Source organism: Corapipo altera, unplaced genomic scaffold (genome assembly GCF_003945725.1).
Source record: "Corapipo altera isolate COAL_440 unplaced genomic scaffold, ASM394572v1 61045, whole genome shotgun sequence".
Lineage (NCBI taxonomy): Eukaryota > Metazoa > Chordata > Aves > Passeriformes > Pipridae > Corapipo > Corapipo altera.
The window spans coordinates 942562-958114 of NW_020884975.1; the positions used below are offsets into that span (position 1 = coordinate 942562).

Genomic DNA, 15553 nt, shown 5'->3' on the forward strand with positions numbered 1-15553 from the left:
GCCAACTACCCTGATTTGCACCCAAAAATGGTGGAATACCAGTGAGATATCCTCCTACCTCAACACCTCCAGGGTGGTCAGTCCCTCCATCACTGGGTATTGGGTACAGTATTTGTGGGGTCAAGCCATGACAGTTCCCTCTCCGCAGAGCCTTGAGGGGATGGTGTGGCCTGTCCATCAGTGCTCTTGGGCAGGCAGCGGTGGTGGGAAATACATGGAGGTGTTGGCAACACTGGTGGCAAGGCCACTCTAGTTGGAAAAGGCAGTTCTTGGGCATTAAAAACCTTCATTTCTCCTGTATAAAGATATCCTGAGGTTCAGAGAGAGCCTGAGGTACCAGCAGTCATGGTGGGTGCAAGGACGGCTGGGAAGGGTTCATCTCCCAGCATTTTGAGAAGGTTCACCAGCCCTGGGTGCTGCTTTTAATCAGAATCACCTTGCAAGTGACATGCTCCTTATCACTGATGGATGGAGAAGAGTGTTTGGGGAATAATTTGCTCAGTGAACAAGTGCAAGCATTCAGCAAGTGAGGTACCAGCCTTGTTTTCTGACTCTCTGCCCTGCTGGCTGGGTAATGAAAAATCTGATTTGTAGATGATTTGAGGAAAACTGCCACTATTCATCAGGTGAATTATTCGCAAAGCCTAATTCAATCAGTACCCAAACACCAGGGAATGGCACTGCTGTAGCAGCTGGAACTGTTCTGGCCCCAGACCCCCTTGGCACATTCAGCCTACTTAGCCCAGCTGGACATCCTGCAAATGCAGGCATTTGCACCCAAAAATGAACCCCACCAATGTCAGCATGCTGGGACCATGCCCAAGCCACACTGCACTCTTTGCTTGACTTATTTCTTGTTGTCATCTTGTGGGGTGTCCCTGTTCCCCCAAATCCGGACAGAAAAGGGAAGGATGTGGTTCGGGAGGACCAAACCTAGCTCAGCCAGCCAGCTTGTCCTACGGTGGTGGTGTATTGTCTCACCTCAAAGGGACAGGTGCCCTGAGAAAGGATGAGGTGGTCACACATGCCGTGCTTGCATGGGGGTGTCTTAATTCCTGTGGAGGTGTAGGTCTCCTGCCACAAGCTGCCCCCCTGTCTTGGCTCTAGCTGTCCCCACTGGCTGTTGGCATGGAAAAGCCCTTCGTTTTTATGCCCACACAACCTTCATGCTAACCGCAGGGCAGCTTGGGAGTTCAGCAGGGAGAGGAGAAGTCCCTGCCAACAGCCAGGAGGAGTTGGGTATGTTCTGGCACATCCCTGTGTGCTCAAGGTCCCCAGGCTGAGCCCTGTTCCTGCCTTCTCATGGCAACCCACCTCTGCATCAGCTGTGGGTTTTAAGCATCTCCTTGGCAGCCCCGTGGGAAGCCCAGCACCCCTACAGGAGCAAACCCACAAAGAAGTATAGAAGGCTGCCCAGAGACAGGAATATCCATGCAGGCCTTGCTCACACGTGGTGTTTCTTGGCAGAAGAAGCATCTCCCCTTTCACCTCTCCACCTCCTGTTATCTTTGCAGGGTCTGATTTATGCACAGCACCTCAGCAGGCAGGACTGAATGAGCACTAATAGGATCAGATGGATGTTGAGCTGTCGAATACCATAGGGCCTGATTCAATCAGCGTCTGCTTTCTTCCAGGCTCTTCCTTTCAGGATTTTAATAATGCCAGGGCTTGGCACCAGAAGATGAAGCTGTCCGTGGCAGGAGCGGAGGATCTTATCAAGACTGCCACTGTGCAAGCGAGCCATAAATGCAGTTTCCCCCACCAGAGAAAGTCAGGTGATGCTTGGCCCAAGCATCCCACCCCATCGAGCAATCTCTGGGGCTGACCCAGAGGTGGGGGATACCCTCATCCCATTCCCAGTGCTTTGCAGATTGGGTTTGAGTCACAGCATGCCATTTGCACTCTCTTTCCCCTGCTCAGCAGTGCTTTTCTGCTCAGGCCACTTAGCAACTCCGGTGTTGCAGTTTGCTCTGGGAATTACGGTGATGTCCTCTGGGAGTTATGTCATGGAGAGATGATGGTGATGATGATTTTTCACATGGGCGTGCAGTGAAGCATGTGCCAAATCGTGCCACCCCACAGCAGCTCTCTCGAATGTGGGCACAGGTATTTTGTAGCTATTGGAGGTGCAGCCATGTCACATCATGTCACATCATGTCACATCATGTGGTCAAAGACTCCCCTCTACCCCACCAGCACTGAACTCACTCTGAAACTCAAGCAACTTTAAAGTCACACTCTTCTCTTTCTGGAAGAGAGGCTAGTGGTTTCTCTGCTGCCAGCAGAGAGATGGATATTTGTAGCCTAAACAGGTTTTTTATTCTCTCCTTTTGGCAGAATCTTCCCTTCTGTCTCCTAAATATAAAACATTAAATGTTTAGGGTATCCTTTCTTTTTCTCCTGCTTTTAAGTTTGTAATTCAAGCCAGATTAGCGTGGTTTCCTCTTCTGTTTTATAGCCCCATCCTGGCCCCAAGCGAGCTCTCCCAATGCTTTCAGATGTTCCTCTAATGGCTTACCTAGGCTGGAACTGGATACCCTTTCCTAATGGATTGCTAATAGCCTGTTTCTGGTTTTACAGGCTCTTTCAGTTAACTTGCAACAGCAGCGATCGCCGCACTCACACTTGTGATCTCCCCACAAGCCCATCTGCACATTCACCCCTAGATGCAGGCAGGTGGCCAGACACCATTCTGAGCATCTTTGGGGGGAACCCAGAGCAGGTCTTGCACCCAATTTTCTCCCATCCCATAGCATTTTCCAGAGCAGGATCTTCCCTTTTCGCAGCTTTTGGAGGGCAGTCACATGTGCTGAGCACTGATCAGCTCGATGCACATCCTGGGAATGTGGCAAGGCTCAAGAAGGTATTTCTTACACAGCGTCAGAGCTGGTGGCCAGACTGAGGGAGGATTTCCTCCTGTGGGCTGCCAGCAATTTGCAGATGCCGTCGCGAAGTCTAATTGAACCCATTGGCCGCGCTGACAACATGAAATGTTAACGAAGCGTGAGGCGGGCTGCGCCTCAGATCTTGAGATTTGCAGTAAAAGGTCATGAGATATTTAAAGCTAATAATGTGGTTGGGTTCTCTCCTTCCTCTTCTGTTTTTGAAGCATTAGAGCCACATTCGTGAGCATTTGCAGAGGCTGGAAACATCCTTCTTTGGAAAAACAAGCAGAGGTGCTCCCACAGCCACAGGATTTTAAGAGCTGGGGCAAAAAGAAAGAAATGTAGCCTTATGTGCCTGCTCTATCTGGGCAAATGATGGGGATTTGGGGAAAGGAGTGGGAAGTTTGTGGGTATTGCCAAATATTTAGTGTTGGGTTTGTTGGTGTGAGGACAACATTGTCCACCGGACTGGCCTCCCTCACCTAGTGTCGGACATGGCTGCCAGGGTGGGCTCAGGGTCATCTCCCAGGGCAAAGCAACACTTTTTTGCCAAACAGGTGATATCTCACAGTCTGTCTGTGGAAGTTCCTGCCTTGGACCAGCCTGAAATAACCTGAAAATGTGAACTAATGCATATCCTGCTGGTGACGGGCAAGGGAGAGGGACAGAGAGAGCTGAGGAGGGAAGCAATCAGTGCCACTGCCTGCTACAGCAGTGTCCCCACCAGCACTGTGGCAATGTCACTTTGTGGCAGGCGCGCTTCTTTGCACCCATTTGCATCCCCCCCGTGCCTCTGCTGCTTCTCCTCTGCTCCCCCTCTTCACAAGGCAACCTTGGCAGGGAGGTCACCCTGAGCAAGCTGGGTTACAGCTTCACGCCTGGTAGCTTTTATTGCGGCATTTCATTCCCTTCCCCTCCTGGCTGCAAAGTCACTGATTAAAAAAGAAGAGGAAAAAGAATTGAATTAATAAGTGGGTGCAAAATGTTGAGGCTGTAATAGTGTCGCTCGCAGCTCAGTGTGGGGCAGGCAGGGCTGGAGCAGAGTGTGTCTCAGAGGAGGATGGAGGTGGGAAATGCCTAGAAATCACCTTTTCCATCCACCCTCCCCCCAGCCTCAGGGACACAGCTGAGGCTCAGGACCCGTGGCTGGTGTTGTCTGGGTGCTCTCAGGCCAGTTGAAAACTACAAGTGACCTAAAAGTCACCGAGCACCTGGCAGCTGTAAAGGTGCCACTGAGCAGCAGAGCACTCATGCATGCACCGTGTGCTTGTACTCACCTGCATGCTCACACAGCCACAGGCAGGTAGGAAGGCCCTAGCAAGCCCAGCTTTCTCTGCTCACATGCAGAGCACCCCAGGCAGGTGCCTGTGCCCTGCCATGCCAATGCACAAGCTGCTTTCACCCGCAGCCCACTGTGTCAGTGTGGTGAATGCATCTGCGGGCAGATATGTCAGTGCTAGGCGGGGTTAGGGCTGTTCTGAGCACCCTCAGCATCCCCAATTCCATCTTCCCTGCAGCCACAAGTGAAAGTGAGCTCTGCCAGTTGTCACTTGGCAGAAGGGACGAGCACATCTGGAGAGAGAGTCCTGTTATTAGCAGTGCTACAGCCCCGCTTTCAAAGATGCTCTGTATTTTGAGTTTGGAGGGATCTGTTCATCTGCATTTGGTATGACACAGCCCTGGCTGCAGAGAAGCCCTGTGATAGCTTGTCCTCCCAGACACACAGCAGGGCTGAGATATGTGCACCAGCACCACAGCAGACCTTTCAGGAGGGGGTGACAGCAGGAAGCACAATTCAGACCCTGCTTGGATCCTCCACTACCTGCCTGGCAGAGAAAAATAGGAGGTCATTCACTTTTCCCAACCTTTTAATTATTTTATTCTGATGTCCAGGTAGAAAATTTTGTCTGTGGTTAGCCCAACTGATTCCTGTGGCGCTGTGGAAGGAGGAGGTATTTAGGGGCTTCTTTGTTAGTAATGAATGTCAGACCTGTTTGCTCTCCAGACATGGCTTTGAAAGGGAAAAAGCAAAACATTTCTTTTCCACATGGCGACATCTTTTCACAGGCTGCAGTGACTGTTTTGCAGTGACCCTCCTGCATTTCCCAGCAGTGGAGCAGCTTGCTTGGGAATTACAGTTTTGGTTTAGTTTGTTCCCCAGGGCAGATGAGAGCCTGATGGGATCCCCCTGCACTCACAGGGACTGAAGGCATCTGAAACAACAGTGGCTTGTGTAACTGGGTCCCTGCAAAGCTCCTTGCAGCCCGGTAGCAGGATCTGGCTGCTCGTCATGGAGATAAGTGGCTGTGAAATCAAGCCCACTGGGGTGTCCCATCCCTATCCCACTTCCCATTTCCCCTATCATTCAAGACAACTTGAGGTACACCCAGAGCAGGAGGAGGCTGAAAGGATGCCAGGTGCATGGCACACCTAGCTGTACTCTTACAAGGGTTTTCCTTCCATGTTTCCATGCATGCTGTGGGTAGCATAGGCTGTGTGAGCACATCTGCTTCACCCTACAACAGCCAGGGTGCTCCTTTTATTCTGGGGACGGCAGACTCATCCGGGCTTGATACACCTGGGACAGGTGCATGGTTTCTGTCCTGGCACGCACAGAGGTGGTGCATCCCTGCCGTGGGGCCGAGGGGTGCCAGCCCCCATCCCCGTATTGCCAGCAAAGCATGCCCTTCCTGCACTAGGAGCTGCGCTGGAAAGCGGGAGGTGTCAAGGAATGGAAAGCAGAGCCAATGCTGCCACAGAGGAGCCAGCAAACACATTTTCATGTGGGATGCAGAGAAGGAGGCATCTGATCCCCCTCCACCTCCTTTCAACACGCACAAACCCCCATCCCAGCTGACAGGGCAGGGACAGTTGGGGTTTTCTTCCCTTCCTGACCCATCCCTTTCCAAAGGCCGTCTGGGCTTCAGACCTGCCTGTGCATCACCCTCTTCACAAATAATTGCTACCTGGTCTCACCAGACCAGGAGCAAAGCCCAGATGGGAACAGAACACAGTGACCTTTTCTACTGCTGGGGCACTCTAGCAGGGTGGGCTGTGGGCCATGGGAGCAGGGTGGGGGGAACTTGGAAGCGGGGAAGGCTTTCTTAACTCCTGCTGTGCTGAGCGCTGAAAGGCAGCATCACCAGTCTGCAGGCAGGGACTGGAATGAAGGCACACATATATGTTCTGTGCAGGAGTGCAAATGGCTCTTGTGGACGTCCCCAGGCCTCCAGCACACGTGCAGGGGGGACCAGCATGGACAGGAGGAAAGCTGAGTGTGGGTCCATCATCTCCCCAACCTGCCTTGGATGACTGTCCCCCACTTATCAATCCCCTGGGCTCATCCTGGTGCTTGGGACTGTGGGTGGGCGCTCAGCAGATCCATAATCGTTCCAAACAGGCTGGTTGGGGTATGTGACCATGGCATGGAATGGGATCCCAGCCTATGCTGTCCTCAGCAAGCTGTTGTCTGAATTACTGTGTTCAAGGGCTTTTTTTCATTTCTCTCTCCTCTATCTCCTCTCTCTCTCTTTTTCTTTCTTTTTTCTTTTTTTTTTTTTTTTTGCAATGCTAATAGCTCTGCACTGCACTGGCTACTGATCCCTCATTAATCTGGGCAGCACTTCACAGCCAGTCGGACTGACTTTTGGCAGGTGCACAAAGGCAGGCAGCGACACGCAAACCCACCCCCCCGGCCAAAAAAATTACCATGCGCAGCCTTCCTCCAACTTTTGTCTCTGTGTGGCTGGGTCGGGGATTAAGGAATTTCTCTCTCTGCCTTTGATGCTGTGTGTCCATCCATCCCCCCACAGCCTCCCCAGTGTGTCTTCCCTGCTGTCTCTCCCTGTCTGTATCCAGCTGGACCCAGTCCCCATGTGCTTTCCCATCTGCTGTGGCACTTCTGTGTTGAGCCATGGCCTTTCTCACCCACCGTGGCAAATATTGGATGTGTCCCTGGCTACCCAGCTCAGAAGTTCTGCATCCAGAGGTCATATGTGTGGGGAGAGATGGATGACGTCGTCCATGCCTTCTCTTTTTATCTGTTGTGTAAAGCAGAGCTTAGGGCAGCATCCTCCCAGGTCCTATAAGGAAGGTCCTCCAGGTTTTCCAGCCTGTGTCCTGGGGGTACGTTCCCCCTCCACAAACAAGGCACAGACTTGATCCAGTTGTGTCTCTGACACAACATCTGCAAACATTCAGGTTTGGTTTGTAGTTCTGGGTGGGGAGAGGCAGGAATTGCTCCCAAGGGGAAGCACTGAGCTGGCAAGGCTCTTTGAAATAGAGAAAATGCTCCTGGATGGAAAAGCAGCCTGGCCAGGTCAGTGGGACCTCGGTGGGGCTGGCCTGTTGCAGCCTGGTTGCTACAGGTGTCAGAGAGGAGCCATGGGGACTCAGAGGATGCTGAACAACCTGGAGAAAGCCACACACCAGCTGCATAACCCCAGCATCTTTCAGAGCCCTATCTTCATTCTCTTATTCCAAGCCACCCCCAGCCTAGCACAGAGCAATCCAGGTCTACAGGGAGTTTTCATTTCATACAGTTGTCAATAAGGATTAATTTAACTTGATCACCTTAGCATTGCCATCCACATTGGTGGGTGCCACCAAACAGCTCTGGGCTGACCCCATCCAGGTGGGTCCCCACTGTGTGGTGTGCACGGTGCTGTACGGGCACCCCGGCCCGCTGTGCCCACAAGCAGTACACCTGTGAGCAGTGACTGGAGCCACTGGCAAAGGCATGAATCCCAAGGTGTGGGAGGCAGGCACAGCCTCACCATGCCACAAGACTGCAGGGAGGTGCCTTGCCAATCAGACCAGGTGGTTCACAACCTGGTGGGTCTCCTGCACCACCTACCCATCCCTAGGTGCCAGGGCCATGAAAGTGTGTCCCTATGAGAAGAGGGTACAGAAATTGCTTCCTCAGCTCTGCTGGATGCAGCAGCGGGTGTGAAGAGCCCATCACGTCTGAGGATCCTGATCCAGCTTGGACCCTGGTCCTGGGCTGAGGAGGGCAGGAGCTTGGTGGGGGTGGTGGGATGTGTCTTAGCCAAGACTCCCTGCATGTTGGAGGATGCACAGCCTTGTGCATCCTCCTTATCTTTTCCCTATCATCCCTTCTGCCCAGACCTTGCAAGATTTCAGTTTTCACCTATCCCATTAAATTAAATGGTCCCAAACCATTTTCCGGCAGGATGGACTGTGCCTATGCCCCCAGGATGGGAGCAGCCACCCTCCTGGTATAGATTGCTGGGGACCTGTGAGCTAACCCTTTTACCTGGTCAAGAGGCAGCACCTAGGGTTGGTGCTCAGCCTTTTCAGTTTGCTGGAAACTCAGGGAGGCCCTGCATGGAGCCTGACCAGGGTCACTGTGTTCATCTGCCCCCCATATCAGGCTCTGCCCAGCCAGGCTGTGGTCTTGGATCCCTTGGCAGGCACCCTGTGTAACTGCCCCCATGCCAACAGGTCAGACCCTATGGTGAGACCCGTGTCACAGTGGGAAGATGTCCCCTGGATGATAGAGGTGGACTCAGGCTTTGCTGATGGTTGTTTAGTGCTTAGGCACATGCCAGCTTGGTACAAGCCTGCAGTGAAACCAGTGGCACCCCATTTGCATCCCACCAGCACCATGGGTGTCGGTCATGGTGTCAGACCTGAGTTAGTGGTGTGAAGAGAGGCAGGACCCCCATCCAGCCCCAAAATCTGCAGCAGTGAGATGGACACTCAGCTTTCTCCATGCTGCCGAGTTTTGGTAGCACTTCATGCTTTGCTGGCAGCAGGAGGCCCTTTGCTCCCTGTCGGCTGTGGGGGAGACCAGTTGGGTCTGCCTCCAGATGTGCTCCAGATGTGGGGCTCCTACGGGCCCAGGCTGGGCGGCAGGAGCAGCTGGAAATGAAGAGCCCAAGGGCCCTGATGTGCTGGGCGGAAGGCTGGATGCAGCCCTGGAAGTGGGAATAGGAAAAAAAGCTCTCACCTGGTGCAAGAAAGCAAAATTGCCTCTCTGCCTGGTAAGGGATCCTCTACAGAGATTATAAAAGCCCGGAGTGGGGAGGGAGAGGGCTGCAGTTCACATGCCAAAGGGATTAAATCTGTGCCAGGTTGTTGCATGTGCTGCACTGTGGTTTCTGGAAAAGGGCTGTTTCTTTCTCAGGGTGGGTTCCTACTTTTCAGATACCCCTGTAAGCAGTGGGGTGATGACATTGACCACACCAGGCACTGGTGTGCACCTACATCTTTGGTGTGCACATCATCCCCATGTGTGTAAAGCCACAATGCCAAGACAGCCTCATCCCACAGGTGCATTGGCCCAGGTACCTCCAGGGCACCCCAGCGGTGCAGCTTTTCTTTCTTTGGGCTTCAAGGACCCAGCAGAAGTTTTTATCTTGCTCCTGTAATTGAACTGAGTTCTTAATAAAACTCAGCTGTTGGTGCTCCCTGGGGCAGTGGGATCCTGTACCTGACCCTCTCTTGGGTGGCAGGGGAGGTGTGGAGGTCTCTGTGTGGCTTGCACCATGAAGTTCCCCCCCACTCATGAACTGCTGCTTGTTCTGCTTGAGCTTGAGCCCCTGGCTGATCACTGGTGTTTAAGGATGGACTGCATCAGACACACAGCACCCCCTTATCCCTCCAGCATTTTTATTATCAGTGTGTCTGGGCAGGGTTCAGGGCAGACAAGGGGTGCTGTGTGTCCATCCCCCCCCATGCACAGGCAGCATAGTAGGGTAGTGAAGCTGGCAGCATGTTGGTCCTCAGTCTGAGAGATGGGGTGGGAGGGCATTCTCTCACGTAGCCTCTGCAGGATGCTACTGCCCTGGTCTCCTCCATACCCTAAGGACCCCAAGGCCAAGTCTGACTTCATCCCTGGAAGGTCACTTGGGTGCTGAGCCCTCTCCTTCGGTCAGCCAGGCATGTTTGGTCACTGGTATCTGTGCCATGAGGGACCATTTCTGCTGAGCATCTACATCCGCCTGTGCTTAAGCCAAGCTCCAAGTGGATCAGAGATCCCACAGAAGGTGTGGACACAGCCTGGGGTTAAATCATTGGACTTTGCAGCAACAAGGACAGACTGGGCAGGACTATATGTGGCTCAGGTAACAGTGACAACAGGACAGAGGGAAAGTTTTCTAGGAAAGACAGCTGGACACAACTTGATCCTTGTCCAAAGGCCCAGCCAGAGAGATGGAAGCCAGGACAGTGGGATGGCACAGGCACAGGAGCAGGGTGGCCAGGGGTATTACTGGTGGGGAAGCCTCCTCCCAGCACTGGCAGTGTTGCCCAGAAAGCTTGTTGCACACCCCATCCACTGCCTGTGATATCCAACTCCCAGCTGCCCTAACATGTCTGAGGGAGCCTGCATGCACATCTGTTAGTTTCTGCTGACCTCTAGAGGAAGCTGCTCCACTCAGGTACCACGAGTCTGGGAGCAGGACCGGGTCTCCAGACCTTTGGTTTTGCTGCACATGGAGCATCTCCCTTTGCATCCCTGTCCGGGGCTCATGCCTCTCCCCACAACCCCCCAGTATTTCCCAAAGTGCTGCAAAATCTTGTTAACGTCCTCTAGCTGAGCTAAACATGCTGACCACCCTCTGACCACCCTCCCATCCCCACTGCTGCCCTCAGGTCGAGCTGTCGGATGGGACGTCGCACACCATCACGGATGCCTACGCTGGCAAGGAATACATCATCCAGGTGGCAGCAAAAGACAACGACATCGGCACGTGGAGCGACTGGAGCGTGGCTGTTCATGCCACCCCCTGGACGGAGGAGCCCAAGCATCTCACCACAGAGGCCCAGATCACAGGTAAGAGCCCCTTCCCAGTACAAAGAGGGTGTGCCTGCAGCCAGGACAAAACCAGGAGTCCTGGCTGAGGGACCTCCTCTCTGACTCTGTGCAAGTTTTGTCCCCAGACAAGGATATCCCCTGAGCACCTGGGGAGCTGCAGCCCTTCACCCTACACTTTCCCTGTCAGCAGGTGCAACCATGGCCTGAGGAATGCTGACTCAGCTCACTTGGGTCCAGCATCCTTCTTGCCGGCATGCTTGGGGTGGGACAAAAAAGATGGGCATTGTTTTATTATTATTATTATTATTATTGTTACTGTTATCCCCTTTTAGTGTTGTCCCCCTCCATCCCTCCCTCCCCTCTCCAGTCCTACCCCCTCCACACCTCCGACCCCTCACAATGGCTCGGAGTGATGCCAATTCAGAATAAAAGCCACAAAGTTAACAAGTCTCTGTTTCTAGGAAAGAGCTGGGACTGTGTCCAAATGGGTGTTATCAACCCTCCACTTCCCAGAAGGGTTGGAGCAGACCCTGCACTGGTTCCCCTGACTCCTGTGCAGAGACACCCCCACTTTTAGAAACAGCACCCAGTAGAGCACCTGGAAGTTCAGGCAGCAGCACAGATTTGCAGTCCCCCATTCCCAGGGGGATGAACTCCCTCAAGAAGTGCAGGCACATCTTGCAGCAGTGCTGGTGTTGGGGATTTGGTTTTGCTTTTATATCCACCTGCATTGTGCTAAATGTAAATACCACTTCCAATGGCACCTGCCTGCTCCCTGTGCAGGCACACGTGTGTCCCTCACACACATGCCCTTTGCACATGTGTCCCTGTGCATGCAGTTTGGTGCAGCCATGCAGGGCTGGTGTGGGACACTCCAACACCAGGGCTGAGTCCCACTGTGACACCTCAATGGAGTCTGAAAGATGTCAAGACAAACCCTTTTGGCCCTCAGCAATCAGCCCAGATTATCTGGCCAGGGGTACTCTGGTACTTTGGATGTGGCCAAAGATGCCCCAGTCTGACTGCCCATACAAGTCCTCCCTGCAATCCTGCAGCTCCGTGCAGGGACAGATAACCCATCTGGTTCAGTACAAAGGAGGACAAGCCCTGTGAGCCAGCCCAGCAGCCACAAGCATGTCTGAGATGTTCTGTGGGTGAGGGATGCTCTCTGCTGAGAGATGTGGCTCATCATGACTTCTTAGCTAAATTTCCCACAGAGCTGGTGCTCAGAGTAGCCCGGCTGGGCAGGATGGTGATGGGAGGGATGCCCAGCTCTGCCTGATTGCACAAGCATCTCCAAGCAGTCGGTCCACTGTCACATCAGGGAAAGTCTCATGGATCACACCATCCCTTGAATCATCCCACCCCCCCCCCCCCCCCCCCCAGCCCTCACGTGGCATAACAGTGAGGGCAATTTGGGGATGGGACAGTGCACTATCCCCACCCACAGGAGAGCAGGGCTGCCCCTATGGGATGCATCCCAGGGCGTTCCAGCTTCCCTCGACATCCACTCTCCCTCCCTACAGAGACAACAAGCGCTAGCACCTCCTCTTTCATGGCGCCACCCACCACCAAGATCTGCGACAAGGGGGCCGTGGTGGGCAGCGGGGCCGTGGCAGTGTGTTGGACAGCTGGACTGGTCGTGGCTGCCTATAGTGTCCTCTTTATTTAGTGAGTATCTCTCAAATCAGAGGCATAAGAGGTGGGGTGTGGGTGCATGGGGACCCTAGGGGCTCTAGTGTGGTTGGGAAGGCAATGCTCCAGCCAGGCTGTGGTGGGCATTGAGAACGAGTAATCTGGGTTTTTCTTGCTGTTTTTTGTAAATGCACCAAGTCTGATTGCTTTTCCAAATGGATATTCTGGTGGAGATCTCAAAAATGGCTTTTCAAACAAAGCTGGCAAAGGGGTCGGTCTTTGATGTCTCATTCTCAGCAGCTCTTCTCCCCCTCAACTGCTGATTTTTCAAGAGGCAAAGGAACCACGTGAAAATCTAAGGCCTTTGCGTAGTGATGGAAAAAAAATTGTCTGAGCTCAGAAAATTCACAGATGCATCTCAAAAATGTCGTTGGTTTGGCTTAGAGTGGAGCTGGCAGCCTGGAGAGCCACAAAATTTCCTGTTCCTCTACAGATCAGGGCTACTGTATCATGGGTGTCCCACTCAAAAATCTTTTCACTGTACCCAAGCTGCCCAAAAACTGGGGGATGGATCCTGGCACAGCCACCTGTGTCACTTTGGGGAGAGAAGAACATGGCACCCATCCTTTGATGCCCCAGGAGGTGTCCAAGGAAAAGCCCCCAGTGGGAATGAGGTCCTTTGCTCCCCTCTCACTCACTATGTCACCTCACGTGTGGCATTAGTGGTGGCATCTGGAGGGGCAGTGGCCTGCAGCCGGGGGAGGATGGGGAAGGTCCAGTCCTGGGAGGAGGAGGTGGAAGGGATGTGTTTGGGCACCTGGGTTCTGGGAAGGGCTGAATTTCCCCCGTGGAAAAAGATCAAATTCTCCTTGGCGTGTCCCATCGGTGAGGAGCGAGACCATGACCCTTCTCCTCCCACCTTGCAGATCTCCATCTGTCCATCCATCGCAGCCCAGTGCAGACGCCTCCCCATCGTCCACCACCGCCACCGCCCCCTGCCCCGCTGCCCCACTCCCGGGTTGAGTCTCTTATCTCTTCGATTTTGCACACATTGAGGACGTATCACGCTTCTCGCCATCACTTTGGAGGAGGACAGAGCCACTGCCATCCCCTGGGGAGCCGCAAAATCCTCTCCCAGCCCGGAGCAAGGAGACCTTGCAAGGAGACATCCCCGTCCCCCTTTGCCCAGCAAAGTGAAGCGAGCCTGGGCCCTGCACTGCAGCTGAGGGCCCCACTCATACAGCTAACCCCCCCACGCCAAAGACGTGCCTGCTGCCCCCCGCAGCCGTGCACCGAGAAAAGGGGATATGAAAATGGGGGGGTGGTGAGGGGAACGATGCTCCAAGCTGTGTACCCCCTCATGGCAAAAGGGGGTCCCCCAAGGACCGGACTTGCTCCCCTGAGCTCTTGACCACATGACGAAGCTGGAGTGGTGCACAGGTCAGGGGGTCTTGGTCCCCTCCGAGGGGATGATGGATGGGACAACCGGTGGCTTTCACAAGTGTGATGGGGAGCAGGGAGCTGGCAGGGTTTTAGTGGAAAAAAAGGAAATGAAACACCAGTAAAACCCTCCTGCCCCTTGCTGAGCACCTGGAGAGCTGTCCCTCCACCTCCTTCTCCACAGCACCCTGCAGGAGCCTTTGCCACCCCCAACCCCACCCCAACATCACCCCCAAACTTTTAACCATATTGGATACAGGGAATCACCCCCATTGATGTCTTTGTCTCATTCTCCAACAAAAGCAGAATAGCTCTGCTGTTGCCTTTAGAGCTGGAGCCCTGCAGACCTGCCCCCTGCTGTCCCCCACTGTCCCCAGATGTCCCTGTGCCTGCTCTGCTCTCCTCCCCATCCTGCCCGAAGTCCTGTTTTGTAAAGACACCTCCTCTTGCCCCTGCCTGGACCCAAGCGCAGTATTTAATACCGTACGTCCTAGTATTCCCACTGTTGACATGCTGTATTTGAATTTTTTATAGATGTATATATATAAAAAAAAAAAAGAATCAAAAAAAAAGTAATAGAGGGGATAAAACTAAGCTCACACAGAGACAACGCACACATGCACACACACACACAGACACACACACACACACACGCACCAGGAGAGACTGTCTTCATTAAATGTTCATTTCATGATGACTGGAGGCTCTGGGTGTTATTTCCTCTCTGTCTGGAGTGGGTGTTTTTGTCTGTTTGCTTCTGTGTGTCATGCTGGCTGAGATGGGGAGGACGTGGGGACAGCAGTGATGGGGACACAGACACCCTGGAGCCTGCCCTGGGGCTTGAGACCATAGCGTCATCTTTCCAGGGGGATGGGAAACACAGAAACTGGCCTTCAGGACATCCTGAGAAGATGCAATGGGGATACCCACTATGGAAACCCCCTGTGATGGAAAGGGGATAGTTGTCACCACCCTGTGTGACACCCGTGCGGTGATTGGGAGGCACCACATCTCCCTGTTCATGGGCCCTTGATGATGAACCCCTGTGTTCCTGAGCTCTGGCTGCATCCTGACACCTCTTGGACCGTCAGGAGGATAGAGGCCTGCCTGTGCCCCACTGCAGCCTAGAGGCTGGAGGTGGCACGTAGTCACAATTAATGCACTTTCCTTGTCTGATTAATAATTGCACATTAGGAAAATGTCACTGCCCAAGATGCTCTGAATTAAACTTCCATCAGGGCAGGGCTCACAGGGACCCAGCGTGGGGGCAATGGATGCAGTAAAGCACTTAGCTGGAGTCTGTCTTCTCCCCATGTGCCTTGCTTGTGAGCACCACCTGGAGCAGAGATGCTATCAAGCTGCAGTTCATCCTGGGGGAAAAAAACTCAGTTTTTTAGCAAATTACCTATCCAGTGCCCCACAGAGTCTCTCCAGCAGGGACATGGGTGTGTGGAGGGATGGGTGCATGCATGCATGGTGGTGAACTGATGGATGAATGGGTGGAAGGAAGGAAGGATGGAGGTGAAGGAGGCACAGCCTTGGCTCTGCAAAGCCTGAAGGCAGTACAGAGCTGGTCACTAGATCTCACCAGGCACTTGCTGTGATTGTAGCTGTGCTGGGACTCTCTTAGAGGAGAGCTCAGTCCAATGCAGCCCTGTCTCTGGCTCGGCCATGCTGGCGGCAGCGCAGCCCCACATGCTGGCTTGGTTCACTGTTTAATGTTCCATTACCAGACAACATGCCTCCGTCATTTATTAATGTTTCATTAGTGTTAAAAACATCTGGTAATTAATTATGCACTAATTATGGATTC

The 15553-nt window shown here is 53.3% G+C and overlaps 1 protein-coding gene across 4 annotated transcripts in view; it reads left to right on the top strand.

Annotated features, from left to right (window-relative positions):
• Positions 1–14427, top strand: part of CNTFR (ciliary neurotrophic factor receptor) — a 204552-nt gene extending 190125 nt beyond the window's left edge. For all 4 annotated transcript variants that reach the window (XM_027665417.1, XM_027665418.1, XM_027665419.1 and 1 more), the window contains 3 exons: positions 10503–10683; positions 12192–12336; positions 13227–14427. In XM_027665417.1, the coding sequence (XP_027521218.1) occupies positions 10503–10683; positions 12192–12336; position 13227 (327 nt within the window). In that variant the 3' untranslated portion in view covers positions 13228–14427. The remainder of the gene's footprint in view (positions 1–10502; positions 10684–12191; positions 12337–13226) is intronic.
• The last annotated feature ends 1126 nt before the right edge of the window (positions 14428–15553 follow it).